Source organism: Globicephala melas, chromosome 19 (genome assembly GCF_963455315.2).
Source record: "Globicephala melas chromosome 19, mGloMel1.2, whole genome shotgun sequence".
Taxonomy (NCBI): domain Eukaryota; kingdom Metazoa; phylum Chordata; class Mammalia; order Artiodactyla; family Delphinidae; genus Globicephala; species Globicephala melas.
The window spans coordinates 7,809,486-7,836,539 of NC_083332.1; the positions used below are offsets into that span (position 1 = coordinate 7,809,486).

Below are 27,054 nucleotides of genomic sequence, written 5' to 3' on the forward strand. Positions count from 1 at the left end.
TTCCCCCCTCCCCATGGCACTCGAGGGACCGGAGAGAAACAGATATGAGAAGGACAGAGGGCAGTTTTCAGAAACCCTTCTGGAGGGAGGAGTCTCTCTTTACTGGTGTGGATGAGGCTGTCTAGGTGTCGGGCATCATAGTGAGGCGGGGGGCCTTCGGAGTGGTCAGATGGGGGGACAGGGCGGAGCTGGTGTAGCTCAGGCTGTGGGGACCGGTGGTGGGCGTGTTGACGGGGCTGGTGGCGGACAGCGGGGAGAGAGAGGTCACCACCACGCCGCCGTCGTCCAGGGAGCGCTTGTAGGGGACTGGAGCATCATTTCGGAGGTCCTGGAGGGCCAGGTAGGCCTGGAGTATCTGTGGGCAGAGGAGGGCGAGCTGGAGGCTGGCTTGGGTGGGGTCGGCCCAGGTGGGAGCTGTGCCACAGCTCACTGGATGATGCCCACACTGGGCTGAGTCTGCTGGGAGGAAGGGGCGCCTTCTTCCCTCTTTGCCCAAAGTCACAAAAGGGGCTTGCGGAGGTTCTGGGGAGCTGGGTGGAAGGTTCTAGCCCTCTTAACTCACACCACCCCGCCCTGCAGGGAGGAGGCTCCTCACCCAGACGAGGATGGAGAAGAAAGCGAAGGTGATGGCAGCCTTGACACTGCTGCTCCCCAGGAGGAACTGTCTGGGCGGCGAATGCTGCCACTGGTTGGCCAGGAAGCAGAATCCCACGAACCAAATGCCTGCCCAGAGGGCTGGGGGGTCGAGGGAGAGAAGAGGGGCGGGGTGGGGTGGGAGGGGCGTGAGTTGGGGAGAGAGCGCTCAGGAAGGGTGGCTGGGGCCTCGGGTCTTGCCGTGGCCTCCCCCTCCCAGCCGGCCGCAAAACAACCCCTGGAGTGGGGTGTGCCGTCCACTACGGGGCTCGCCAGCCACTTGCAGCTTTTTATGTTTCACTCGATCAAAAACTCCAATCGATTAAAATAGAATTTAAAAAAATTCCGCCCCTTGGTGGCACTGGCCACACTTCAAGTGCTCGGCGGCCACACGTGGCCCGTGGCTCCCGTGTTGGGGAGTCCAGGCACAGAACATTCCTGTCCTCACAGAACCTTCTCTTGGACAGCGCTGGACTCGGTGACCTTTAGGGGCCCTCCCAGCCCTAAGTTGCTGGAACTGGGCAGGTGCAGAAAAGGAGAGGAAGGAGCCTGGGGCCTGAGGAAAAGGAACGAGCATTTATTTGGCACTTACTGTGTGCCGGGCTCTATCTAGGGTGCTCGGCATTGGTGAGGAGGCCAGGCCTGGCTTGGAAGCCTGGGTCTGCCACTCGGCAGCCATTACACAACCTCCTCAAGCCTCAGTTTCCTCCTCTGTGAAATAGGAATCTGAACAGGACTTCCCTCCTTGGGTGGTTCTGAGGAAGAAATGAGAGAGCCACGGGGAGCTCTTGAAGCGGTGCCTGACACAGGGGATATGCCTGGTAAATATCAACATCACTGCAGGAGTCCTTTCTCGAGCTTCATCCTCAGAAAAACCCTGAAGGTGGGAGTTTTCATCCCAGCTTCTACAGAAGCTCAGAGAGGGGAGAAAACCCACACACTGAGGAGGCACCAGAGGTGAGATTTCAAACCTGGGTCTGTCTGACTCTGCGCTCTGCACCCAACCGCTGGCCACTGCCACTGGTGGCTTTTCAACAAAGGTTGTGAAGAAGGGAGGTGAATGCGAGGAAAAAGCTGGGCAGGAGAGAGGCTTCTAGAATTAGTCTGGGGGTCAGAAGAGATGACCCTTACCCTGAGTCTAAGGGATGGGCAATGATTCCCCGGGAGGAAACAGCGGGCGCAGAAGAGCTTTGAGAAGTGAGGGGCAAAGCTTTGGCTCACGTGAGGAGGACGGTCGGGGCCAGCTGGGTGGTCAAGGGCAGTGCCCGGGGGGCTCACCGGCCAGGACGAAGTCCAGGAGCTGGAAGGCCGTCTTGAAGCGGCTGGTGGTGGTGCGGCCCTCATGGGCGTCCAGGGCGAGGAAGGCCAGGCAGCTGAGGAAGGCCAGGAGGCCAGCTCCCACAGCGAAGCTGCAGCCCGCGTTGTTGCTGTTGAGGACGCAGTGGAGCTGCGAAGAGTTGGTCTTGTTCTGGTAGCCGTCAGTCAGCACGGAGGAGAAGACGATGAGGGAGAAGACCTGTGGGTGCGGGATGGGGGTCCCCAGGGGCCGGAGCAGAGCTCAGCGTCTCCCCAGACCGGCTCATCCTCCCGGGCGGGTCCCCATCACTGGGCGTGGGGGCCCTGCCGTGCACCCTCCCGGTGGTTCTGACCCCTCCCTCCCGGTCACATCCTCAGAGCTTCCCAGAGCCATCCTCCCGCTGCCCCTCGGCCCCTCTCCTCCATCCCAGCTCAGGCCTCATCCTCCCCACTGGGCCCTTGCCCCAGCCTCTTCCCCGGCCTCCCTGCCTCCAAGTCTCCCCACACGGCCCCACAGGGGCTCTTTCCACACCCTGCCCCTCCCAGCTCCCAGCCCCACACCCCCATGACTCCCCAGCACCCCCAGGACAGAGTCCCAGCCCCTCATCTCCCCCCCACTCACCCCTGCCTCGCTCACGCTCACCTTCTGCCCCCAAACCCAAGTACCAATATGAAATGCACCGTGCCCGGGATCCGGGAAGAGAGGGCAATAAGTCTCTCTGCCTTCAAGTCTTTCCCTCGGGCAGCCACTTCTTCCTCCTCTCTCCCAGCTCCATTAATTCCTCTCCATTTTAAAAAAGGAATTTGTGAAATATTCCAAACGTACAGAGAGAAGTGTAATAAACATTCAGTACCTAATGAACATTCACCTTTTGCTTCAAGGCTTTTTTTTTTTTTTTAATATATTTTGTTTTGGCCACGCCACACAGCTTGTGGGATCTCAGTTCCCCAACCAGGGATCAAACCTGGGCCACGGCAGTGAAAGAGCTGAATTCTAACCACTAGGCCACCAGGGAACTCCCAAGGCTTTTTTATTTTTAAAGCAAATACAGCCTGGGACTTCCTTGGCAGTCCAGTGGTGACTCCGCACTTCCACTGCAGGGGGCACGGGTTTGATCCCTGGTTGGGGAACTAGGATCCCACATGCCACACGGCGCAGCCCAAAAAAAAAAAAAAAAAAAAGCAAATGCGGGGCTTCCCTGGTGGCACAGTGGTTAAGAATCCGCCTGCCAATGCAGGGGACACGGGTTCGAGCCCTGGTCCGGGAAGATCCCACATGCCGTGGAGTAACTAAGCCTGTGCGCCACAACTACTGAGCCCGTGTGCCACAACTACTGACTGAAGCCTGTGCGCCTAGAGCCCAGGCTCCGCAACAAGAGAAGATGTTGCAATGAGAAGCCTGCGACTGCAATGAAGAGTAGCCCCTGCTCTCCACAACTAGAGAAGCTAGGTATTCGCACACAGCAACGAAGACCCAACACAGCCAAAAATAAATAAATAAAATTAAAAAAAAAAAAAGCAAATGCAGCCTCACCGATATGCTAGCCCTGTCGTCTGTGCACACACTGCACATAGCACATGGGGGTACCACTGTCCACATACCCCTGTTCATTTATGAAACCACCGATGTACTCCACAAGCGCTAGCCTGTGTCATCCTTACAACCACCCTAGGATGCGGGCACTATTAACACCCTCGTTTTTTTAGCTAATGGAGCTGAGGCACACAGAGGGTGAAGAGTGGCCCAAAGTCAGTCAGCTAGTGACAGGCAGTGCCTGGATTTGAACCCAAGTTGTCTGGCTCCTGAGTCTGCTTTAACCCCTGCTGTATATGCTGCCACCGGCTGGACCAGAAGCCCCGAGGGCAGAGGTTCCCATCAATGAGATTCGGTGACGATCTGAAGCCCCAGCGATTTGTCCCAGATGGTCACAATGCAGCGTGGCAGGGGCCACACCGGATATGGAAGGAACTGGTGTGTGTATGTGATGGGGGTGGGAGCTGGTCCAGGAGGGCTTCCTGGATGCGGTCAGGCCTGTAAGGAATGCTGCAGGGTGAGAAAGGCTATGGAGTGGGATCTTGTCTGGGGGTCAGTAGGGAGCCATGGAATGGCTGAGAGCAGGGGAGGGGCAGGGTCAGCTCCGGGTGTATGAAGAGCCCTGTGGGGCCATGCAGAGGTGGACTGGAGTGAGTGAGACTGGAGGCTGGGAGTCTGGGGAGGAGGCTGGGGCCTACGCTCAGGGAGAGAGTCAAGGTTTGAGCAGGAACTGAAGTCAGGGGGCCGGATTTAGGAAGAAGTCAGGTGAGACCTGAACTGCACCTTAAAGAATGGGGAGTTTTGGGGAGTGATAAATTGGGAGTTTGGGATTGGCATATACACACTACTATATATCAAATAGATAATAAGGACCTATTGTATAGCACAGGGAACTCTACTCAATAGACTGTAATGGCCTATATGGGAAAAGAATCTAAAAAAGAGTGGATATATGTACAGGTATAACTGATTCATTTTGCTGTACACCTGAAACTAAGACAACATCAACTATAATCAATTATACTCCAATAAAACTTAAAAAAAAAAAAGAATGAGGAGTTTTGCAGGCAGACAGGAGGAAGGGCATTCCAGGCAGGCCAAACCATGTGTGCGAATGCCAGATGCTGCAGAGGGAAGCTCCTGCAGGGGCTGGAGACAAATCTCATCTGAGGGGTCTGGTACGAGGTGAGGCTGGAAACACAGGGACCAGACCCTCTGAGGCCTTGAACACCACACCGAGGGGCCTGGACTTGGGAGCCTGGCAAAAATTAATTTTCTAGCTTGGACTTAATTTTATGCATGGAAGGGCTCTGAGCAGAGGATGGCCAGCGTCAGACAGGGAGTTCGAGAAAATCTCCCTGGTCATGATGGATGGGAGGGCCCAGGCAGAAAGGCTGAGGCCAGGGCTCTGGGGAAGCCAGTGATATTTAGGACGCAACAGTGGACTTGGTGATTGATTGGATGTGGTAGTGTTGGGGACAGGAGGGAGGGGAGGAGACAAGGGGAAGGTAATTCATTAGAATTTGAATTCCTCCTGGACAGGGTGCATGTGGGCCCCTTCTCTCTACAACCAGCACCCAGCACCAGACTGGACCTCTGCAAATGTGTTGAAAGAGTGAATGACTTTGGACCTTCTTTTTTCCTCCTGCGCTGCCCTTCAGAGTGGGGACGGGAGAGGCAGAGGATGGACCCCTAAACTCTACAGCCTCTGCCCATTCTCCTCTCTCCTTTGCCTTAATTGCCTTCTCTGAATAAAAAGAACAGATAATAATAATAATAATGACTAGTCCCTCTTTTTGTCCAGCACTTTAGCATTAAGGGAGGGTATTCACATCCGTTCCATTTCAGGGCTGCAGCACTGAGTCTGCAGAAGGGGAGCGTCTTGCCCTGCTGGTCCGAGGCAGAGACAGGTCAAGGACGGGAAGGCCCATTGATCATTTTTGAGCCCGGATTCATTTTACCTTCGCCCCCTCCCTGCAGCCCCGGGGGCCCCGCGTGGTCGCGGTTACTAAGCCATTGCCCTTTCACAGGTGATAAATCGAAAGCCGTGACTGTGCAGTGGAAAGAGCCAGCCGCGTCTGACTCCGACAGCTGTGTGGCTGGCCTTGGGCAAATTGCTCACCTCTTGGAGCCTCAGTTTCCCAGTCTGTCTCTGTGCTGCAAAGACGCGGACGCCTGGCCCTGATGGCAGTTCTCATGACTGGCCAGAGAGGGGAAGCGTCCTCTCAAGGTTAGTCATGGGGGGAGGGGGTTGGAATCCAGCCCCCCTGACTTCCAGGCCCGTGGGCTGTCTGTCCACTGACCCAAAAAACCTTGGACAAGCAAGAAGGGGGCTTGGCTGGACCAGAGGGACCCTAAGCCTCTGAAGCCCGAGGCAGACCTCCTTCCACACCCCTCCTGGCCTGTCCCCAGGGAGGGAGCAAAGATTCATTAGTTATAGCACCAGCTGGCAGGCAGCCGTGAGAAGGACAAGGATGGGAGGACCAGCTGCCCGGAGACTCCCTGCCGAGGAACTGGGCCAAGGGGGAAGGAGGAGAGGGCGGGCGGGAGGGAGGAGGGAGGTGGCAGGCAAAGTCCGTGACTGAAACGTCTGGCACAGTCGGAGGCCCTTCCCCCCAGCCCTTCCCCACCCCCTTCTCCCTCGCCACCCGCCCCTCCTTCTGAAGCGTCGGAAGCCAAGTCCGTGCATCCTTCTGACTCGCTCTCCAGCTGGGTGACGTCCTTGGGCAAGTCGCTCAACCTCTGTGAGCCTCAGTTTCCCCTTGGGTCCAACAGGTGTAATGATGCTCACGCCATAGGGTCGTGGTGAGGAGCCGAAGAGCGAGGCCAGCGAGGGACTTGGAACTGGGATGTGGAATGCGTTTTTCACCTCTTCCTTTGGGTGAGAACGACGATGGACACGAGTCCCCACCACCCTATGGCCCCCAAACCCATCCTTCTCTCCTCGATCACAAGTTGGTCCCAATAATAATCGCTATCGAAGGAAAGATGGCTACTTGCCAGGCGCACACTAATCAGTTTAGGGGCCTTGATTTCATTTTCACACACAGTCTTTCCTGGTGAGCGGGAAGGACTATACATAGGAGGGTGTGGAGGTTCAGACAAATCAAGTCACTTGCTCAAGGTCACACAGACCTGGGGTCACCGGGGAAGTTATCAAATAAAACGGGGCACTTTTGAGAATCAAAGGAGGTGCTGCTGATAATTATGCCAGGACCAACCCAGGCAAGCAGGGCAGGATGTCGCTCTACATGGAGACCATGTGGTCGAACCAGGATTCTCGGTCAGGCCGGATCGATCCTTCTGGAATAGGACCCTGCATTCAATCCCGGGCATCCCACCTACTCTCCTGACCCCGATCAAATCTCATCATCTCCCTGGGCCTCGGTTCCCAACTCTGTCAGAGGAGTGCCGTGGAGGCTGCACAGCGTAAAGCCCACAGTCACAGCTTTAACTCCTCAAGCACTGAGGTCCAGAGAGGAGCAGTGATCAGCTCAATGTCACACAGCAAAGTCGGGGGCTGAATGAGGATCTGAGCCCAGGTGTCTTGACTCTTCGCGAATGTGGTAATGGTGAAACGAATGCAGGTAAATCCCTTGCTTGGCACTGTGCCTGGCCATAGTGACCACCTACCCTCTGGCATCTTGGGTCTACATTACATATTCTTATCCTCTTCCTACCTCTGTGTATCTTTCCCCCCAGAGGCCCCAGCCCCTGCTCCTCTCCTGGTCCCTTGTCTGAGAGGTGGAAATGAATGGGCTCTGGCATCTCACAGACCCCAGTCTGATTCCCTGCCTCTTACTGTGTGACCTTAGCCAACGCTGTCCAATGGAACCTTCCACCATGATGGAAATGTTCTAGATCCTTACTGTCCAATATGAGAGCCGCCAGGCTGAAATGTGGCCACTGTGACTGAGGAATGATTTCTTTCTTTCTTTTTTTTTTGGACGTACCATGCAGCTTGTGGGATCTTAGTTTCTCCACCAGGGATCGAACCTGGGCCGCCTGCAGTGGAAGTGCGGAATCCTAACCACTGGACTGCCAGGGAATTCCCTGAATATTTTATTTTATTTAGTTTAGATTAGAATAGCCACATGTGGCTTGTGGTTACCAAATTGGACAGCACAGCCTTAAAAAAATTATTTAACTTTCTCTGATCCTCAGTTTTCTTCTCTCAAAAATGGGGCTCCACAGCACCCCCTTTGCAGGGTTGTTTCTTCCCATGAGAGTTAATAAGTGCTCAGAATAGCGCAGGGCCTACAGTTAGATGATCAGTAAAGGGTGACTTCCGTTATGAGCTCCCTTTGGCTTCATTTTCCCCATCTAACCCCTTCTCCCCCCCCCCCACTCTCTCTGCACCGGGTCTGGGAGGTGAGACACCTGCTTCCTGTCACCCACGGGGCAGCTGGGCTACAGGAGGGCCTCACCCCTGCCAAGCTCCGTGCGATCGTCTTTGGCCTCTTGAGAAACTGCACGGCTTCACTGTTGGCCAGGTCCTGGAGGCTTTCTGGGATGTGCATGCCTGCTGTTCTGCTGCCCAGGCCCTGGGAGGCCGGAGCAGTAATGCTGGGCGCTGCCTGCTGGACACTACCGTCCAGAGGCTCTAGGCCCACCCCGGGGCTCAGCTGCTGCAAGACAAGAGGGATGGAGGGGGGATGGTTAGAGTCCAAGGTGCGGGGTAAAGGGGCTGCCAGGGGTCCCAGGGGTAGGGGGCAGGGGATGGGAGGGTCCTTGTAGTCCCAGGATGGGGTTATATAGGGTGAGGGTTCTTAGGAGTCGGTGCATGGGTGAAGGAGATGCTGGGGTAGGGGTCCTAGAGATCGGGGCACAGGATGAGAGGGTCCCATGAATTGGGGTGCCGGGGGAGGGGGCTTCTGAGAATTCCAGAGGTAGGGGCACAGGGTGAGGGAGCTGCTGGGGTCCCAGGAGTCAGGAATGCAGGCTGAGGAGGGCCCCAGAGGTGGAGGTGCAGAGTGGGGAGATGCCTGCCAGGCTAGGGAGGAGAGGGGAGAAGGCAGGATACTGGGGTGATGCCCTGACACAGGAGCCAGAGGGCCCATTTTAAGGACTGTGTTAATGGGATTTTCGAGGGACTAGGGGTGCTGGAATGACGAACAGAACCCCGGGGACGTCTGAAACAGGGGGATCCCTTTCAGGCTTTGGGGTGACAGCACCCGTAGTGTAGACCCCAAGCAGCTCAGGGTAGATTTTAGGCTGTCCTCGTGATTGCGGGTGATTGCCTTAGAATCAGGGCCTCCCCTTAGAGTTCAGGTCCATCTTCATAAAAGTGCGTTTCCTCAAGTCGGGGGTCTGGACCTCAGATGTGTAGGGAACATGGGCTCGGAACTCAGCTGCCCCCTCAGAATGAGGAGGCCGTGCCCCCGGCACTAAGCTACCTTCAGAGAATCGGGGTCTTCCCTTTAAGGACGTGGAATGGGGGTGGTGACACTTGGGGGTGATGCTGCCTGACAAAGGGTCACCCCTACTCTGGAGGCCGGGTCAACGTCACCTGGAGGACCGCTCTTCCTTCCGCCCACCTTCCCCTCCTGGTCCTGGCACCACCTCAGCCTTCTTTTGGTTCCTCTTTTTCCCGCCTTTTCGCTCCTTCTCTGCTGGAGCTGATTGGCTGAGCCAAAGCCCCGCCCCCTCTCTTTCCCCGCCTACTCTGGAGCTGACAGAAGCAGGGGCGTGGCCTCAGCGGACGTTGGGCCGCCCGCCGTTGGCAGGCTGCGCGCGGAAGCCCTACACGGTCCCGGAAGTCCCGGGAGTCTGGCGCCCGCCCCGCCCCTTTCCCTTTGAAGCTCTTGGACAAGGAGATACTTCTGCAGCGCATGCGCCGAGTCCAAGGAAAGCGAGTTGTGGAGCGAGGCAGGCAGATTGCGCGTGCGCAGTCGACACAGGGCGTTAGAAGAAGGAAATGGACCTCTCTCAATGACCTAGGCATTGCGCATGCGTCTTACTGCGGACTGAAGCCGAACCTCGAAGGACCAGGACGCTTTTCTGCACATGCGCAGGAGGCTCAATGACAGTTGAACGTTGGCTAAGGTGAGGGAAGGGGTGAAGGATTGCCTAGCCGGGGGTGGGCGGCCCTGCACCCCTATGTAGCCTTCCGAGCATATCCTATGCGCTTAAGATCCACCTGCCGCCTAGACCCCGCAGAGACTAGTTGTGCCACCACAGGGCTTCTGGGACCGCAATACGCTCCAGGACTTGAAGACCTCTGACCCCTGCCTAGGACTCAGGCCAACTGAGCACTGTGGGAGGGGACGCGGGCGGATGAAAACCGCTTATTAACTCTTATTAACACTTATTAACTCTCATGGGAAGAAACAACCCTGCAAAGGGGGTGCTGTGGAGCCCCATTTTTGAGAGAAGAAAACCGAGGCGGGCGGATGGGCTCTGCGCCCTTCCTGGGGTAGAAACGGCCCCTGGAAGTTGGGACACGGAGGTGGAGAGGGCGCCTTTACCCCCAGATGACCATTGACTTATGCCCATTTCCCTCGTTTAGGCTGCGGGGAAAGGGTCTGGCCATGCTGCATGTGACCCGAGGGTTCTGGGGATCCAGGGTCCGAGTATGGCCCCTGTTGCCCGCGCTCCTCGACCACCCCCGGGCCCTGTCATCGCTGGCGGCCAAGATGGGGGAGTACCGCAAGATGTGGAACCCCACGGAACCCCGCAACTGGTCCCAGCAGTACCGCGAGCGGTTCATCCCGTTCTCCAAAGAGCAGCTGCTCCGCCTCCTGATAAAGGTACAGCCCGCCCCGGGTCCAAGAGCCTTGGAACTACGAATCCCGGCAGGCCTCGCGGCGGTACAGCCCTTCATGCTATAGAGGGCTGCCTTGGAGCCCCCTGGGAGTTGTAGTTCCTATTCCCTTTATAGGCCCAGGTGGGCGTGGAGTGAGTTGGAATGCAGGGGACTGACCTTTGAGATGCAGATAGGTGCCGCAGCAGTTCCGGACTCCAGCTTGTTCTGGGGGCTGGAACAAGCACTCACTGGGGCATGGTTTTTCCCTCTACAAAATGGGTATAATAATCATCCTCATCATTACTATTACTACTGCCTAATAATAATTATTATACCCACGAAGCTATAATTATAATGATATCACACAGAGCTCTTATTATATGGCACTGTGCTAAACATTTCCCACATATTATTGAATTATTGAACAACCCAATAAGAGAGGTACCACCATCATTCTCATTTTACAAATGAGGTAACTGAATCAGGAAAAGGTCAGTGACTCACCCAAGGTCATGACTAGTGGCCCAGATCTGACTCCACAGCAGGGCGGGGACAAGGGTGAGGCAAGTAGGCACTTGCTCGACCCTAACAGCTTACCCCACTATTGCCATCATACTTGTGATTATTCTGTATTTTCATTCATTCATTTAATTATTGATTAAACACCTGTATGGACTAAGTCCTGTGCTGGGCTTTATCCATACACAAAAGTATATGTACACACACATAAACACACGTGTATATATACAGACACACATAATCACATCACATTCTCACCATTGCTTTTTTGAGAAAGAGGGTATGATCCTCTGTTGCCGATAAGGAAACAGGCTCAGAGAAGTGATGACATTCACCCCGGGCACCGAGATAGGAAGCATAAAAAAGTGGTTAAGTATGTGTGCTCCGGAGTCAGATAGGCCTGGATCGTAGTCTCAGCTTTTCTTTATACAGACAGTGTAGCCCTCAGCAAGTGACTTCTCTGAATCTAAGTGTCCCCTCTGAATAATGAGGGTTATAATTCCATCAACCTCCTTGCATCCTCTAGAGGATGATATCATGCCAGCAAACAGCGCCTGGCACACAAATAAGGAGTGACTCCTGGCCAGTAAGTGTCAAAGCGGGAACCTGAACATCTAGCTCTTCAAGTCATCTGTTTTTCACTCTCTGGAGCTACCTCAGTTACTTGGCCAGTGAAATTGATCAACCCTTGTCCCTTCTAAAACACGCCCAAATCTTAAAGAGCCCAGAGCTCTGATTTTCTGTCTGGGTTGCCCAGGAAAGAATTCCTCCCCATGAGGAAGTAGGGAGAGGCCTAAAGAGAAGTTTTGCTTCCCGAGGTAACAGGAGTTCCATTCCAGTCCTGCGGAGAAGGCGGCTTTGGAGGAGTTCGTGGCCCACGTGAACTTTTGCACCTTGTTCCACTACCATCACATCCTGGCCCAGCTGCAGGTGAGGACAGGGCCCCTCTGGCCCTGTCATCCTTGTTTGCTTATCCATTCATTAAGCAAAAATTCTCTGAGGGCTTACTTGGAGCCTGGCCCTGTTCTAAGCACTGGCAATGCAGCAGTAAGCAGAAGAGATGAAGCCATGCCCTTGTGGAAGTGACATTCCAACTGGGGAGATGATAAATCAATAATTGTAAAATATGATACCCAGGAGTTTTAAGTGCTATTGAAGGTGGAATAGAAAGGGACGAGAAGGGCACCTGTTTTAGACAGGGTGGTCAAGGAAGCCTTCTCTGAGGAGGTGACAGGTGAGTTAAGACCTGAGTGAAGCGATGCAGCGAGCCTCATGGGTGTCTGGGGAAGGACATTCCAGGCAGAGCGAAAAGCAAGTGCAAAGGCCCTGAGGTGAGAGAGGGCCTGGAGTGTTGGGGGAATGGCAATGGGACCACTGGCTGGAGGGAGAGAGGGCAAGAGGTGAGAGCAGAGAAGGAGTGGGGGAAAATTGTGCCTGGCCTTGTGGGCCACGCAGAGGACTTGGCTTTTATGCTAAGTGAGCTGGGAGCCGCCGCAGGTGGGCTCTGAGCAGAGGAGGGTCATGAGCTGATTTGGGTGTCAATAGGATCCTTCTGGCTGCCATGTAGGGAAAAGACGGTCAGAGGCAGGGAGATCTATTAAAGAGTCTATTATGTTTGTCCAAGTGAGAGATAATGGCAGCTCCCACAAGGGTAATAGCAGTGGAAGTGGTGAAAAGTGGTCAGACGTTGCTAATGGTCCGAAGGCATCAGCATTCAGCTGTGTGGGTGGGGCCTTGAGAGAGAGAGGAGTCAAGGGGGCCTCCAGCGGTTCAGGTCTGCTCCTCCCGAAGGATGCAGCTGCCACTTACTGAGACGTGGAAGACAGAGTCGGGGGCAGGAGACAGGTCTGTGGGGAAGATTGAGAGCTCAGTTTTGGACTCAGAAATTTGAGCTGCCTATTGGACAGCCCGGTAGAGAGAGGGACTTGAATGCCCACAGGCTGGAGGTCAAGGGAAGGGGCTGGGCTAAGAAATAACCCTGGAAGTATCTAGATGGTACTGCATGCAACCACCAGGGGGATTAGTCCTGAGGAGTGAGTGCCAGTCCGGAGGTCGGGAAGGGGAACTGGAAGCAGTGAGGGGGCTGGACAAGGAGAAGTCAGAGAGAAGCCGAATTCCAGGAAACGGTGGAAGCCAAATTCCCAGCATCCTCCTCCTGCTCTAGGATCTTGTGTTGGGCATCTCCAGGACAACCCTCAGATTCACTGATTTTCACGAGGGGCTCACAGAGCTCAGTAAAGCTGTTATGCTTCCAGTACTAGTTTATTACAGCAAAAGGAGAACAGACAAAATCACAAAGGAAAAAGGCAAGGAGACGGGGTCCGGGAGAGACCAGGTGAGAGCTTCCGGTTGTCCTCTCCCAGCAGAGTCACAGGAACAGTGCTTCATTCTCTCATCAGTGGTGCATGACAACACACAGGGTATCACCCACCAGGGAAGCTCACCTGAGCCTTGGTGTCCAGGGTTTTTAATGGCGGTTGGTCAGGCAGGCGTGGCTGACTGCCTACGTGGCTGATCTTAGTTACTTAGTTTCCGGCCCCTCCAGAGGTCACACTGCTACTTCATGGCCCCACCGTGAATCACATTGTTAGCACAGACTATCAGGTGTGGCCCAAGCCCCTGGTAAACCAAGCTACTCCCATCAGGCAGGATAGTCCAAGGGCTTAGAGGTTCCCTCCCAGGAGCCCACCAGTTCTTTGGAATGTGCAGGGTTTGGACAACCCAGGCCTGCCGAGTTAACCCTTTACCACTCCTGCCCCCCTATAGCTCTCCTCTTTGCTTCGATGAGGGGCAACATCGGCCCCTCTGTGTCAGGCTCATCAACTCCTTCCTGCAGAACCGAGGAGCAGCTGCCATCAGCCCCATTTGCAGAAGCAGAAACTGAAGCTCCAAGAGGGCCCAGATGTGCCCAAGATCACACAGGTCCCAAGTGGCAGAGCTCGGATTTGCACCCCTGTCTCCTGGCCTCCAAGCTCTTCTTCGGGGCACTTTTTTTTTTTTTTTTTGCGGTATGCGGGCCTCTCACTGCCGCGGCCTCTCCCGCTGCGGAGCACAGGCTCCAGACGCACAGGCTCAGCGGCCATGGCTCACGGGCCCAGCCGCTCCGCGGCATATGGGATCCCCCCGGACGGGGGCACGAACCCGTATCCCCTGCATCGGCAGGCGGACTCTCAACCACTGCGCCACCAGGGAAGCCCCGGGGCACTTTTTAAAAAAGTTATTTAAAAATATATTATTATGTAAACACTTAAATATATTGAAACAGAAGGAATATACAGTGAAGACAGACATTCTCACTGAGGCAGCAGATTTTAAATGGAGACACTGAGAGGGTTGGGTAGAAGCACCAAAGGTGAGTGAGACGCACCGGGTGACCATTTGCTGGTGACCTAAGTCCATTGAGGAACCAGGCAAAGAACAAGAGCCCAGTTCAGGCGCCAGCTTTGTCGTTCACTAGGCGTGCGGGTGACCTTTGTAGGTGACCTCTCTCTGCTCCTCCTTTCTCCTACGCATTTATTCATTGAATTCACTCACTAGATATTTACTGAGCACCTACTGTGTCCCCCGAATGGTTCCAGCCCCCAGGACACAGCGGTGAGCCTGAGATGTGTGTATCTGCCTCATGGCGTCATGTTCTAGTGAGGGAGACAGACCCTTGACAAGGTAAAGAAGTAAAATATGTTAAGAGGTGCTAAGTACCATGGATAGGGGTGCCAGATAAAGTACAGAACACCCAGTTTACTCATTTCCTACTGCTGCCATAGCAAATTACCATCAACTGGGTGGCGTAAAACAAGAGATTTATTCTCTCAGAGCTCAGGAGGCTGGAAGTCCAAAATCACGTTGTTGGCAGGGTTGGTTTCTTCTGGAGGCTCGGAGGAAGGGAACCATCCTACGCTTCTCTCCCAGCTTCTGGTGGGTGCCGGCAATCCTTGGCTTGTGGACACATCACTCCAATCTCTGTCTCCATCTTCACATTGCCTTCTTCTCTGTGTGTCCTTTTCTGTCTCTTATAAGGACACTCTCATTGGATTTAGGGCCCACCCTAATCCAGTATGATCTCACTTTGATCCTTACCTTAATTATACCTGCAAAGACCCTATTTCCAAATGAGGTCGTATTCTTTTTTTTTTTTAATTTATTTTATTTTTATTATTTTTGGCTGCATTTGGTCTTTGTTGCCGCACGCGGGCTATCTCTAGCTGTGGCGAGCAGGGGCTACTCTTCATTGCGGTGCGTGGGCTTCTCATTGCTGTGGCTTCCCTTGTTACGGAGCACGGGCTCTAGGCATGTGGGCTTCAGTAGTTGTGGCGTGTGGGCTCAGTTGTTGTGGCTCGTGGGCTCTGGAGCACAGGCTCAGTAGTTGTGACACACGGGATTAGTTGCTCCACGGCATGTGGGATCTTCCCAGGCCAGGGCTCAAACCCGTGTCCCCTGCACTGGCAGGCAGATTCTCAAGCACTGTGCCACCAGGGAAGCCCGAGGTCATATTCTGAGGTTCCAAGGGGACATCAATATTTAGGGGACACTATTCAACCTTCTATACCCAGTTAAATTTGAATTTCAGATAAGCTATGAATAGTTTTTTTTTTTTAAGTATAATTATGTCCATGTAATATAATCCTTATATATTGCATAGGACATACTTAAACTAAAAAATTATTTGTTGTTGATCTGAAAATCCAATTTAACTTGATGTCCTGCATTTTATTTCTTTTTGGCTAAATCTGGTAACCCTAATTAAGAAGAAAAAGAAATCAGAGGTATTTTTGCAATTTTAGGTAGGGTAGTCAGGGAAGGCCTCAGTGAGGGGGTGACATTTGAGCAGAGACCTAAAGGAGGCCAGAGTGAGCCATATGGAGATCTGTGGGAATAGTAAGTGCAAAGGCCCTGTGGCAGGGGTGTGCATGGTGTGTAAGGAGGAACAGCAAGGTGGCTGGTGGGGCTAGAGCTGAGTGCCCAAGGGGGACAGGGCTGAAGATGAAGTCAAAGAGGGGACCCGGGGCCAGATCCTGCAGGGCCTTGTGGGACACAGCGAGGACTTTGCTTTGACTCTAGGTGAGGTGGAAGCCAGGGGAGGGCTCTGTGCCGAAAATAGGCGTGAGCAGATTTAGATGACGACACGCGCCCTCTGGTGGCCGTACCGGGAACAGACGGGGGTGAGGATGGGAGATGGGAGCTAGGAGCTGGGAGTCCTGCACTGAGGCCACCACAGCAGTCCAGGGGGTGAGAAGTGCTCAGATTCTGGATCTATCAATATTCTGAGTGTGGTGCCATCGGGATTTGCTGATGGGCTGGAGAAAGAGAGGAGTCCAGGGTGACCCAAGGCTTTGGGCCTGAGCACCTGGAAGGATGGGCTTGGCCTCTTCTGAGATGGAGAAGATGGGGGGCACCGTGGGGTGGAGTGGGGGAGGGGATTGGGGAGGAGTTTCAGGACCCCAGTGTGGGACATAGAGGGCCTGAGAGCGGGGTGGTGGGGACGCTCATGAGTCAGACACTCTCCCCCCCTGTGCAGGGATGAATTCAGGCTGTGAAGGCGAGGGTCTGTGTGAGTGGATGTCCACACTGACCTTGATGTCTGTACCAGGGTCTATGTGCAAATTAGAAGAAAGCACCCCTTACCCTAGCCTGGGGCTGTCTAATATGATAGTCACTATCTACACGTGGCTGTGTAAATTTGAAATAATTGAAATTAAATAACAATTTAAAATCCCATTCCTCAATTACATCCATCACGTTTCAAGTGCCCAGTGGCCATCTGTGGCCAGCTGCAGCCTATTGGATAGTGCACATGGAGATGTTTCCATCATTGCAGGAAGTTCTATTGGATGGTGCTGTTCTATACCCTTTATTTCCTTATGAAAAGATGATAAATGTCTAGGTCTGCAGCATCTACAGTGGTACAATTTAGGTCTGATACCTTTGGGAGGGGACACCTCGAATTGTTATTTTGTTGGAAGATAGGGATTAGAGGATGTTATTTTGTGGGCTTGATGTTGGATTTGAGGCAACTGTGACATCCCTAAAGAAATGTCAAGTGGAGAGTTTGTATTAGTTCCTATAAAGGCTTAGCTGCTATAACAAGCAGACCCCATAAGGCAATAGTTTAAAGGAGGTGGAGGATTCTTTCTCTCCCACTTAACAGCCTTGTGGTAAATGGGCCAAGGTGGATAGGCAGCTCTGTTCCACATGAGATGATGCCGGGATCCAAGTTCCTTCCATCTTGTTGTTCTGCCATCCCCTTAGGGCACAGTCTTCATCTCTGTGGGCTCAGAACTGGGTTGTAGGCAGAAGAGCATTCTAAGCTGGTAGAACAAGGAAATAGTGTAAAGTGCAGGGGGGGCAAGAAGTGAGGGAGAAGGTGTACCTGTCACTTCTGCTCACATTCTATTGATGAATTCTCCTAGCCACACCTAGCCTCTCAGAGGAAGATGGGAAATGTAGTCTATCTGGGCAGCCCCATGGCCACCTTCACCTCTATTACTGTGGCAGAAGGGGAGGACAGACCTCATGCACTGGAAATGGGTATTAGGTCTGGAACTTGGAGGAGAGGTCCGAAATGGAGATGTGGGTTAGGTAGTTATCTGCGCAGAGGTGGTGTTTAAGGGCAAGGGGATGGCGAGGGGACTTAGAGTGAGCTTGAGGGAAGAGAAGGGAAGAGGGCCTAGAATCAAGCCATGGGGTACCCCATCATTTAAAGGATGGGGCCAGGAACATCCTTATGTGTACCCACAATCCCTCATGCAGTGACCTAGCTCATTTTTCTTCTCTCTGACTCTCTCCTCAGGCCTTGTATGACCCCATCAACCCTGACAGGGAGACCCTTGAGCAGACTTCACTTACAGACCCCCAGCGTCTGTCCAATGAACAGGAGGTTCTTCGGGCTCTGGAGCCCCTGCTGGCCCAGGCCAACTTCTCCCCGCTCTCAGAGGACACCCTGGCCTATGCTCTGGTGGTCCATCACCCTCAGGATGTGGTCCAGGTGCTTGTCTTCCAGAGGAGAACCAAAACTCCCAGGATGCCTTGGGGTAGGGGTGGAGTCTTTGGGAAGCAGAGCCTGCTGGGAGTTGTAGTCCTGAACACAGGGCACCAGCACTTGTGGCACCTTTGGTGAATTAGAAAAAGGTGCCTCTTTCTCAGGTCACTTCACTGCCATCTGTTGGAAAAGTATCATAAGATACAGGTCTTTTTAGGACTAGAGACTTTATCACCATTTGCCAGAAAACCAATACAGCTGTCCTTTGGTATGGGGGGGATTGGTTCCAGGACCCCTGTAGATATAAAAATCCCCGGATGCTCAAGTCTCTTATGTGAAATGGCATAGTATTTGCCTATATATATGCACATCCTCCTGCATACTTTGTCATCTCTGATTACTTATAATACCTAATACAGTGTAAATGCTATGTAAAGTAGTTGGTGGTACACAGAAAATTCCAGTTTTGCTTTCTGGAACTTTCTGGAATTAAAAAATTTTTTTCTCCATGCCGTACTTGGTTGAATCAATGATGTGAAACTCACGGATATGGAGGGCTGACTATAATAAATAATATCAGTACAAAATACCATTAAAGTCAACAAAATTAGGGAATTCCCTGGCAGTCCAGTGGTTAGGAGTCAGCGGTTTCACTTCTGGGGTGCAGGTTCCACCCCTGGTCAGGAAACTAAGAAGATGCCATAAGCCATGGGGTGCGGCCAAAAGAAAAAAGTCAACAAAATTATAATAAAAATACTAAAATCTTCCAGATTTCCACATTTTAGTGATTTTTAAGATGTGCTTTTTTTCTGAAGTCATACTTTACTGTCTCTGAAATTGGGATGTGACTTACAAGGGGGGGGGTAGTGTGAAATAGTTTAATTGGCAATATATTTTCCCTTTTAGTTGCTTCATAAAATAATAAATTATAGAGTATCTTAAAATCAGTGGCATCTTAGATTCTAGGAAATACGGTAATAAAGATGACTGTGATGTGAATGGCACCATCTTGGGTGGTGTGCCCTTGTGCAGTATACAACATGAACAACCATACATGGCTGTTCTGCCTACACACTGGGTGATGATAAGCCTGGGAAGTGGGGCAGGGGATCATTGGGGGCAGGGGCATCTAATTCGAGTATTCCACACTCACACCCTAGCTTATGCTCAGCTCCCCCTGTTTCCTTCTTCCCCCTTGGCAGGTGACGATAAATTTGGACCAGTATATCTACATGCAGTTCTGGGCCCTGGGCCAGCGAGTCGGGCAGATGCCCCGTAAGTCCAGCGTGGGCTTCAAGCATGGCTTCTTCAAGTCGCCCCCTGCAGAGAGGTGAGGCGGCCTTTGGTTCCCCAGCTACAGCGAGAGGGAGCAAGGTTAGAGTCGAGAGGGGACTGACAGGTCAGTGTCTGGATTTGGGTGTCTGGGACCCGGGTGGGAAGCCAAGAAAGGGGGAGAGGTGAATCAAATACTGCCTTTTCTTTCTAAGGAGAAGTAAGAACTACAATTCCCAGGGGAAGAGAAAGGGTAAGGACATTTTTCTCCATTTTCCAAATGAGGAAAACTGAGGCTCAGAGAGGGAAGACCAAATTCTGAAAAAGTGGTACCGCCAGGATTCTGATGAACATTATGTTTTTAATAGATATTCAAATACAGAGTAGGGTCAGGAGAGCCAGACCTTCTCACAGTCAGCCAATGGACCTGTCAGTCACCCAATCCTTCTGGAAATCAGTGTATCAAATACAGTTACGAATCCAAAAACAAAACACAACAAAAACCAGAGACAAGGGCTTCCCTGATGGCACAGTGGTTGAGAGTCTGCCTGCCGATGCAGGGGACACGGGTTCATGCCCCGGTCCGGGAAGATCCCACATGCTGCGGAGCGGCTGGGCCCGTGAGCCATGGCCGCTGAGCCTGCGCGTCCGGAGCCTGTGCTCCGCAATGGGAGAGGCCGCAACAGTGAGAGGCCTGCGTACTGCAAAAAAACAAAAAAAAACAAAAAAAAAAAACAAAGACAAAAAGTCTCTTATATCCCTTAAACCAGTAGTTCCACTTCCAGGAATCTATTCCAAGGACATACTTATACGCGCAGACTCTGTGTTTAATTATCTGTCTCTCATGCTGGACCATAAGCTCAACAAAGGCAGCTCCACAAATTCAGTGTTGTCTCTCCAGAGCTAAATAGCACTCCCTGGCACCTAGCAGATACTCTGAAATATGTATAGAATTTGAATTTGAAAATTAACTAAAGTAATAAACTCCCTGTACAACTAAATCACTTCGCTGTACACAGGAAACTAACACAATATTGTAAATCAACTATACTTCAATTAACAAATAATAAAAAAGATAATTAACTAAAGAATCTTAGCTCTCATTTTTCAAGTTCTTAAAATCAGAAGCAACCTATGTGTCCAATAATAAGGGATTGTATCATGTCACTGACCCCTTATTGTTGGACACTTATGTCTGACTTTCCTCCCACCATTGTTAATTAGCTTTTAAAATGATGATGTGACTACAGAGCCAGAGAGAGTGTCCTAGGGTTGGAGTGGGGCGCCCTGGGGTGGTCCTGACCATCGTTGCCCCTCCATCTCTGGCCATCAGGAGATACTTTAAGCGGGTGGTGCTAGCAGCCCGAGCGAAGCGGGGGCACTTGGTGCTGAAGAGCTTCAAGGACATACCGTTGGAGGGCCTGGAGCAGCTGCTGCCCGAGCTGAAGGTGCGCACGCCCACCCTACAGCGGGCCCTGCTCAATTTCACGTTGGTCGTCTCGGGTGTGGTGTTCTTCGTCAATGTGGGCATGGTGGTGCTCTCCGACCTCAAGATGGCCACCTCCCTGCTGCTGCTGCTCTTCACTGCCTTCATGGGCCTGCGGGCCTCCAAGGTAAGCGGCCCACCCCACCAAGCCTGCTCCTTGGTGTTCAGCCAGGTCAGGCCACCCTATCGTTTTATTTCTCTTTTTGTGGATTATTCCTGCTTCGTGCTGTGCTTCCTTTCCTTTCCTTATTTACTCAACACAACCTTGGGCAGGTTTCTTGATCTCTCTGTGCCTCGATTTCCTCATCTGGAAAATGGGTATAATAGCAAGACCTGCCTGGTAGGGCTGTTGTGAGGAGGAAATGAGTGAATCTGTGAGGAACACTGGATACAGGGCTGGCATGTGGCTAGTGGGATACAAGTGTTCACGGCCACTCACTGCATGCTTAGTGACGTGGGAGGGGTGTGTGTTTTAGAACCAGACTGCCTGGGTTTGAATCTAGTTCTACCGTGTTCTAGCTGTGTGACCTTTTTTTTTTAGCTTTTTTTTTTTTTTTTGGTGGCCACACCGCATGGCATGTGGGATCTTAGTTCCCCGACCAGATATCGAACCCATTCCCCTGTAGTGGAAGCGTGGAGTCCTAACCACTGAACCTCCAGGGAAGTCCCTAGCTGTGTGACCTTGAACAAGCTGCTTAACCTCTCTGTGCCTCTTTAAAGTGGAGATGACAGTGGGGGTTGTTGTGAGGAGTAAATGAATTGATGCGCATACTACAGTGCGGAAAACAGAGCCTGGCACATAGTACAGAGGCATTATATGAGAGTTCGCCATTACCATTATTACTGTTATTACTGACTGTGCTCTTGTCTCCTGAGTCTGGGCTTCCCCATCCTGGCCAGGTGTCACTATCACCAGGGGAGCTATTTTATAAATGCAGCCTCCTGTGTTCTAGCCCATATGGACTGAATTGGAAACTCTGGGAACAGGGCCTGTATTATTAACAAGCTCCCTTCCTGATTCCGCTACATGTGAGTGCAGGGCCGCCTCATCCAGTTGTGCAGGTTGTTCACCATCCAAGGATGCGTGGCCGAAGGGACAGCTGGGGGTTGGACTCCAGCTTGTGCTTTGCTTGCTGAGCCGCGAGCTCTGTCTCGAGGCTGAGGTGGCCTCAAGGGGCCGCCTTTTACTGATTCTCCCCAGGGGTGGCATTGGCCCCAGGAACGTGGACTGGCATGAAGTTGCTGTTGTGCCCGATCACTTACTTGCTGGCTCCTTGGTTTTCAGGCTGTTTTCAGCCATCCCAATGGGCTCGTAGGAAGCCTGGTTGGTTAATAAATCCCACAGATAATAACCAGCCTGCGCTGGCTGAGAGGGTTGCAGGGGTGGGGGGAGCACTTCCTACCTAGAACCAAGGGTCCAGTGGGATTGGAGGGAAGCTCTGAAAGGCGGGGATTGAGCCTTTCAGGGGGCTGGGTGAGCACAGCTTGGGGGGATCTCACAGTGATGGAGTCTGGGGTGCAGCGTGGTGAAGCGAGGCCCCAGAGGGAGTGGCGAGGGCCTTGAATGCCAAGGCAGTGGCCCTGGACTTCATCCTCAGGGCAGGGGGCTATGGAAGGGCTGTAAGCATAGAGGGTGTGTGGCAACCACGGACAACAGAGGGGAGGGTGCCGAGCTGCTCTGGGGAGGACATACACAGTTCTAGCCCAGGGAGGACCATCCGTGCTACCTCTCAGTGGCCCGTGGGGATGGAGGGTCCTGAGCCTCTTGGGCTCTGAAGCACCCGGTTTTAAACCCAGTTCACTAGTTAATTTACTGCATCCCTTAGACAGTTTCCCATGCCCCAGGCTGAGCCCCCATGCCTTAACTTTATCATTTATTTATTTATTAATTTGGCTTGTGGGATCTCAGTTCCTCAACCAGGGATTCAGTCCGGGCCATGGCGCCGAAAGCACTGAATCCCAGCCACTAGCCCACCAGGGAACTCCCTCCATGCCTTAAATGTGGGTCTCCCTGGCCTCTGTCCAGCTGCCCGCACAGCATCCATCTTCCCCTAAACCCCCTTGTCCTCCCGAGTTCCCCGTCTTGGGACAGATGCTCAGATCAAACACCTGGGAGGCTGATTTTGCTGCAGGATACACGTCCCTCTTTCTCCTTCCACCCCTACACCCACGAGCGATCTCGTCCACTTCCGTGGTTTCCACAAGCAGCTCCCCATCATCTCCTAGATCGGGGTGCTCTGTGCTCAGCCTGAAGCAGCCAAGTTGGCCAGGTGGAGGGCAGCATCTCTCCCACACCTGCTCTTCCTCCTGGTTCTCCATCTGTGGTTGACCCCGTTGTCCCCCAGTCACTGGTTAGACCCCTGGAAGTCGCCCTGGTCCTGCCCCCCAACCCGTCAGTCCTCAGCCCATCCTTCCTGCCCCCCCTCTCCAAGTCTCTGTGCCCATCTCCTTTCCTCTATCCTGGCTCCAGCTCAGACCCTCTTCCTAGCCCCCCCGTTGGTCCCCTCCGGCCCATCCCCATTGGCCCCGGGGCTGGCCCTGCTTCTCCCTTGCTCACAACTTGGCATCGGAGACCTTGCTTCCCCAGCCTCATCTGACACAATTCTAAGCTTCAGCTCTACCAAAATATACTTGTAGCTCCTCCCCCCCGCTTCTCTTTTCTTCTCTCCCTTTGCATGTGCTGTTCCTGGTGGGGAAGGGGGGCAGCCAATAGACAGCTGGGCCCCAGACCTGGCGCTCCCTCCCTTCTTCTCTGAAAACGGCTCATCAAGTATTTGTTGTCTGTTAACACTTCTCTTTGACAATTTAACATTTAAAACCTTTTTTTTTTAATTATGGAAAAGTGCAAACAGATGCAGAAATAGAATAGTATAATAAGCTTCCTTGTAGCCAGCACCAGCGTCAACAGGTAGCAACGGTCAATCAGGTTTCACCTAAAGACCGCCTCCCCGACCATTGGATTATTTTGAAGCAGATCCTGCACGCGTCATCTGGGAACACTTCAGTATGTGTCTAGACGATAAGGATTAAAAAAAAAAAAAATCATTGTAACAAAAAGTGCCGACACTAAAACTCCTGTGGTCCGGAAATCCTCGAACACATTCATTAACACGTGGCTCAAATGAGCAAACCAGGGGCGAGAGCATGTGGGTTAAACATCCAAATACCCAGGCCCCAGTCCTGGGGACCTGGACCGAAGACGTCTGGGGAGGTCCCTGGAGCCCTCGGGAAGGACTGTACCAGCGTAAGTGACCCAGGGGTGTGTATATGGGTGAGGGTGCGTGCTGGGTGGGTTGGGGAGTGTGTGTGTGGAGCCCCAGCACGGCCCTGACCCTCCCGGATCTCGTCTGGCCTGCAGATGTTCGGACAGCGGCGCAACGTGCAGGCGCTGGAGCTGGCGCACATGCTCTACTACCGCAGCACGTCCAACAACTCGGAGCTGCTCAGCGCCCTGGCCCTGCGCGCGCAGGACGAGCACACCAAGGAGGTGATGCTGGCGCATAGCTTCCTGGCCCGGCGGCCCCGGGGGACTCAGGGCCAGCCGGAAGAAGGTAGGACTGCGAGTGCCAGGTGGCCCCACACTGCCCCGCCCCTTTTCAGCCCCGCCCCCGCGAGGCCCCGCCCCATCCCAATGCTGCCCGGCTCAGAGGTGGCCCCACCTGGAGCAAACTCCACCCTGCCCCTACCGGGTTGAGACTACCGTTAGTCCCAAGTGGCCCTGCCCCAGTGAGACACCATCCCCACGATGCCCACCTCCCAGTCCCGGCTCGCACTGGTGAACCCGATTCAGCACTCGGGACCCCTGACCCAGCTTCTGCTCTTCCCTGGGGTGACTTCCCTCTCCTAACCTCAACCTCGATAGGAGTCTTGGATCAGGCTCCTGTTGTGGCATGCTCCCCACTCCCCGTCCGCTTCTTCCTATACGTGAACCCAAACACTTCCTACAAGACACCCTTATCCGTTACCTGTGTAAGCGCCCTGAGCAAGAGTCCCTGGCATGTCCCCAGATGAGAGCCCCAAAGCTGAGCCTCCTAGGCTTTGTCCCACTCCCCTAGGCTTCTCCCAAACCCAGACCCCTCTTATTCGTTGTGCTGCGCCCTCCCTGCTGCCCCCTCTCAGTCCTTCCAGGTCTGTCTGACCTCCTCACAACACCTGCCTCCCTCTGCAGAGACCTCCCAGTGGCTCCAGTCGGAGGTGGAGAACTGGCTTCTAGCCCAGTCAGGCTGTGACGTGGCCTTCAACGGAACTCGGGCCCTGGCCCACCTGCAAGCCCTGACCCCCAGCATCGGGATGTACCCGCCCCCGGGTTTTCCCAAACTAGACCCGTTGGCTACTATCACTTCCCCCAAGGCCGCACCACCCAGCACTGATGACCCCTTATCGAAACCTCTCTGTCCCGCCCCGCCCAGCCAGCTGGCTGGGAACTAAGCTCCGCCTCCTCGACAAGCCGTCAATCATGGCTACGATGCTTCACCACTCCACAACTTCCAGTTACTCATTACTACTTAACGTTACTCTGTTTTCTTAAACAAAGTCGCCCATCAAAGCAGCCTGCTGTTGCTAGGCCCCCTCTTCGGATGAACAGCCAATCAAAGCTTTTAGGCCCTGCTTCTGTTCCATCTTGGTCTCCCGCCCCACGAACATTTAAACGTGGTGCCAGCCAATCACAGCTCTGCAACGCTACAAACCACCAGGCACAGCTGTTAAACTGTGCCCTCCCGAGGCTATATATCACTTGTCTTTTTAGCCTGTACCGGGCAGACTGCCCATCGTGTTCACCGAGGCGGAGCTCCAGCCCACGTCCAATGAGAGCCTTTTAGCCCGGTTCTCTGGCAAACCGCCAATGACAGCTGTTGGGCACAACCAACCTAGGGCAGCCAGTTGTCCCTGCATGGAAGCAACCAATCAGAATTTTTAGAGGAGACCTGATCTTTCTATCAATTGCAGCTACTTATAAGGCAGGCCATTTGGTCAACTGTCGATCAGCTTGTCCAGGCTGAAGGGGTTGGGAGCCTTGTGCCAGGCAGAAAGCTGGGCCAGGAGGAACCAGAAACTATCCTCACCCCAAGGCTCACGTCCACTCAGGCCCAACAACAAAACTCAGGCGCCTTCCCTGCCCAGGTCCCTCAGCCTTTCTACAGAAACTACCTCAGCCTGGATCTTGCCTCCACCAGTGGCCTGTGCAATATTTATTTGTCTATCAATTTCTCCCCTGTCCCCTCTCGCAAAGGAATAAATCATGTTTCATAAATCTGGATGAGTGGGGTAGCCGCAGGGGTTGGAGGGAAGGAAGGCATTGGAATCTGGAAAGAAGAGACTCTGGGTCTTGGGGGAATGCATTTTGGGTGGGTCCCGGGCAAAGGAAGCTGTAGTCCTAGAGAGAGTCTGGGCTTGGAGTTGGTGAAATAGACTGGCTGTGGGTCACAGAAGAGGATCTTAGGGAGGACCTGACCCCTGAGCAGAGCCCTGGTTCCCCAAAAGACTGAGTCTTCTGAACACAGAAGATAGGAGAGATTGTTCACTGCACAAAGACACACAGCCAGGAGATGGGTTGGTGTAAAAGCCAGCCTCTCCCCGTCCCACGTGTGTCTTGATGTGGGGTTGAGTAAGCCTGGAGAAGGGGGGGTGTCATCTAATTTTTACTAAGGTGTCATATGGATTAGAGGCGGCATTTGGAGAGGGTGGGGGAAGAAGAGGGGTTGGGTTCCAAGAGGGAAATGGAAAAGAGTCTTCTCAGAGGAAGGGTCAGAGGGAGAAAAAAAAGAGACCCAACTGTTACCAACCAGGGTTCTTGGCCTCCGTAATCAATAGAAATTGATCAGAGGCCAGATAAGAAATTCAGGCGAGGCTTTATTGGGGTTCCTGCTGCAGCAGGGGGGAGAGAGAACAAACAACAGTTTCCCTTGAAGTGGGGTGAGCTGGCCCCTTCTATGGGGTGAGGGTAGGGGTGTGTCCAGGGTTTGGGCCAGAGGAGTGGCTTAGGTGGCTTGCCTACCTCTTCGGTGGTGCGTGCAGTGGGCACGCGCAGTACCCTGCTTTTGCTCCTGGTTCTTCAGAAGTGGCAGTTGGGCTTTTTGGTCTCTTCGTATCTTGTTGTCCAGAATTTGCCCCAAGTGCACATGCACGCAGTTAGTCCCTTATAGTTTCTTTGTATTTTGTAGCTGGAGGAAATATTTGTCCAGGTGCAAGCAAGGTAGCAAAGGGTCCCAGGTCCCAGCCTGTCTAACAGCAATCTAGAACAAGACACACAGCCTCGCTGGTTGAGAGAGACCCTTGGCCAAGGAGAGAGGACTGGAAACACAGATTCCTGGTTCTTACCTAGAAGTGCCTGAAGGTCTAGTCTTGGGAGGAATCCTGAGTTTTGAGACCGGAGGGCCCGGGGCCCTCGGGTCTGTGGAAGGGGAAGAAGGGCTGCTGGGACCGCGGGCTCCTGTATCCCAAGTTAGAGAGAGATGGGGGCCTGGAGCTAGACGTTCTGAAGACCAAGCTGCTGCTGATGGGGGCTGTCCCCATTCAGGAAAGATCAGGCACGAGCAGCCTGGGTCCCAGAAGATGGAAGGAAGGAAGGAGGCAAAGGTAGAACGAGCGGTTAA

General features: G+C 53.3%; 2 protein-coding genes across 5 annotated transcripts; one reads left to right on the top strand and one right to left on the bottom strand.

Moving 5' to 3' along the window:
- Positions 1–121: 121 nt before the first annotated feature.
- On the bottom strand, positions 122–9,086 carry SYNGR4 (synaptogyrin 4). Of its 2 annotated transcripts, none has more exons than XM_030873731.2 (5): positions 8,973–9,086; positions 7,891–8,091; positions 1,912–2,149; positions 596–735; positions 122–355 (listed from the first exon to the last, which is right to left on the bottom strand). In XM_030873731.2, exons 2-5 carry the CDS (start codon positions 7,981–7,983, stop codon positions 122–124), a joined length of 705 nt encoding a protein of 234 aa, XP_030729591.1. In that variant the 5' UTR covers positions 7,984–8,091; positions 8,973–9,086. The 2 variants fall into 2 exon arrangements, with proteins under 2 accessions (XP_030729591.1, XP_030729592.1); XM_030873732.2 differs by having other exon boundaries at positions 7,891–8,088; positions 8,973–9,025.
- A 219-nt stretch (positions 9,087–9,305) lies between these two features.
- TMEM143 (transmembrane protein 143) lies at positions 9,306–25,712 on the top strand. Of its 3 annotated transcripts, none has more exons than XM_070044335.1 (8): positions 9,306–9,508; positions 10,029–10,212; positions 11,553–11,657; positions 17,515–17,709; positions 18,906–19,033; positions 20,309–20,588; positions 23,820–24,012; positions 24,630–25,712. In XM_070044335.1, exons 1-8 carry the CDS (start codon positions 9,486–9,488, stop codon positions 24,887–24,889), a joined length of 1,368 nt encoding a protein of 455 aa, XP_069900436.1. In that variant the 5' UTR covers positions 9,306–9,485; the 3' UTR covers positions 24,890–25,712. The 3 variants fall into 3 exon arrangements, 2 of the variants coding, with proteins under 2 accessions (XP_069900436.1, XP_030729583.1); XM_030873723.2 differs by having other exon boundaries at positions 9,309–9,508; positions 9,972–10,212; XR_009560142.2 differs by lacking the exon at positions 24,630–25,712 and having other exon boundaries at positions 9,972–10,212; positions 20,309–23,705; positions 23,820–23,936.
- The last annotated feature ends 1,342 nt before the right edge of the window (positions 25,713–27,054 follow it).

Coding starts and splice junctions, on each gene's coding strand:
- SYNGR4 (XM_030873731.2), bottom strand. CDS start 7,983: ATGCACATCCCAGAAAGCCTCCAGGACCTGGCCAACAGTGAAGCCGTG. Junction 736..1,911: donor CCTGGACTTCGTCCTGGCCG/GTGAGCCCCCCG, acceptor TCGACCCCCCAG/CCCTCTGGGCAGGCATTTGG. Junction 356..595: donor TCTTCTCCATCCTCGTCTGG/GTGAGGAGCCTC, acceptor CTCTGCCCACAG/ATACTCCAGGCCTACCTGGC.
- TMEM143 (XM_030873723.2), top strand. CDS start 9,486: ATGACAGTTGAACGTTGGCTAAG. Junction 10,213..11,552: donor TGCTCCGCCTCCTGATAAAG/GTACAGCCCGCC, acceptor CCGAGGTAACAG/GAGTTCCATTCCAGTCCTGC. Junction 11,658..17,514: donor ACATCCTGGCCCAGCTGCAG/GTGAGGACAGGG, acceptor CTCTCTCCTCAG/GCCTTGTATGACCCCATCAA.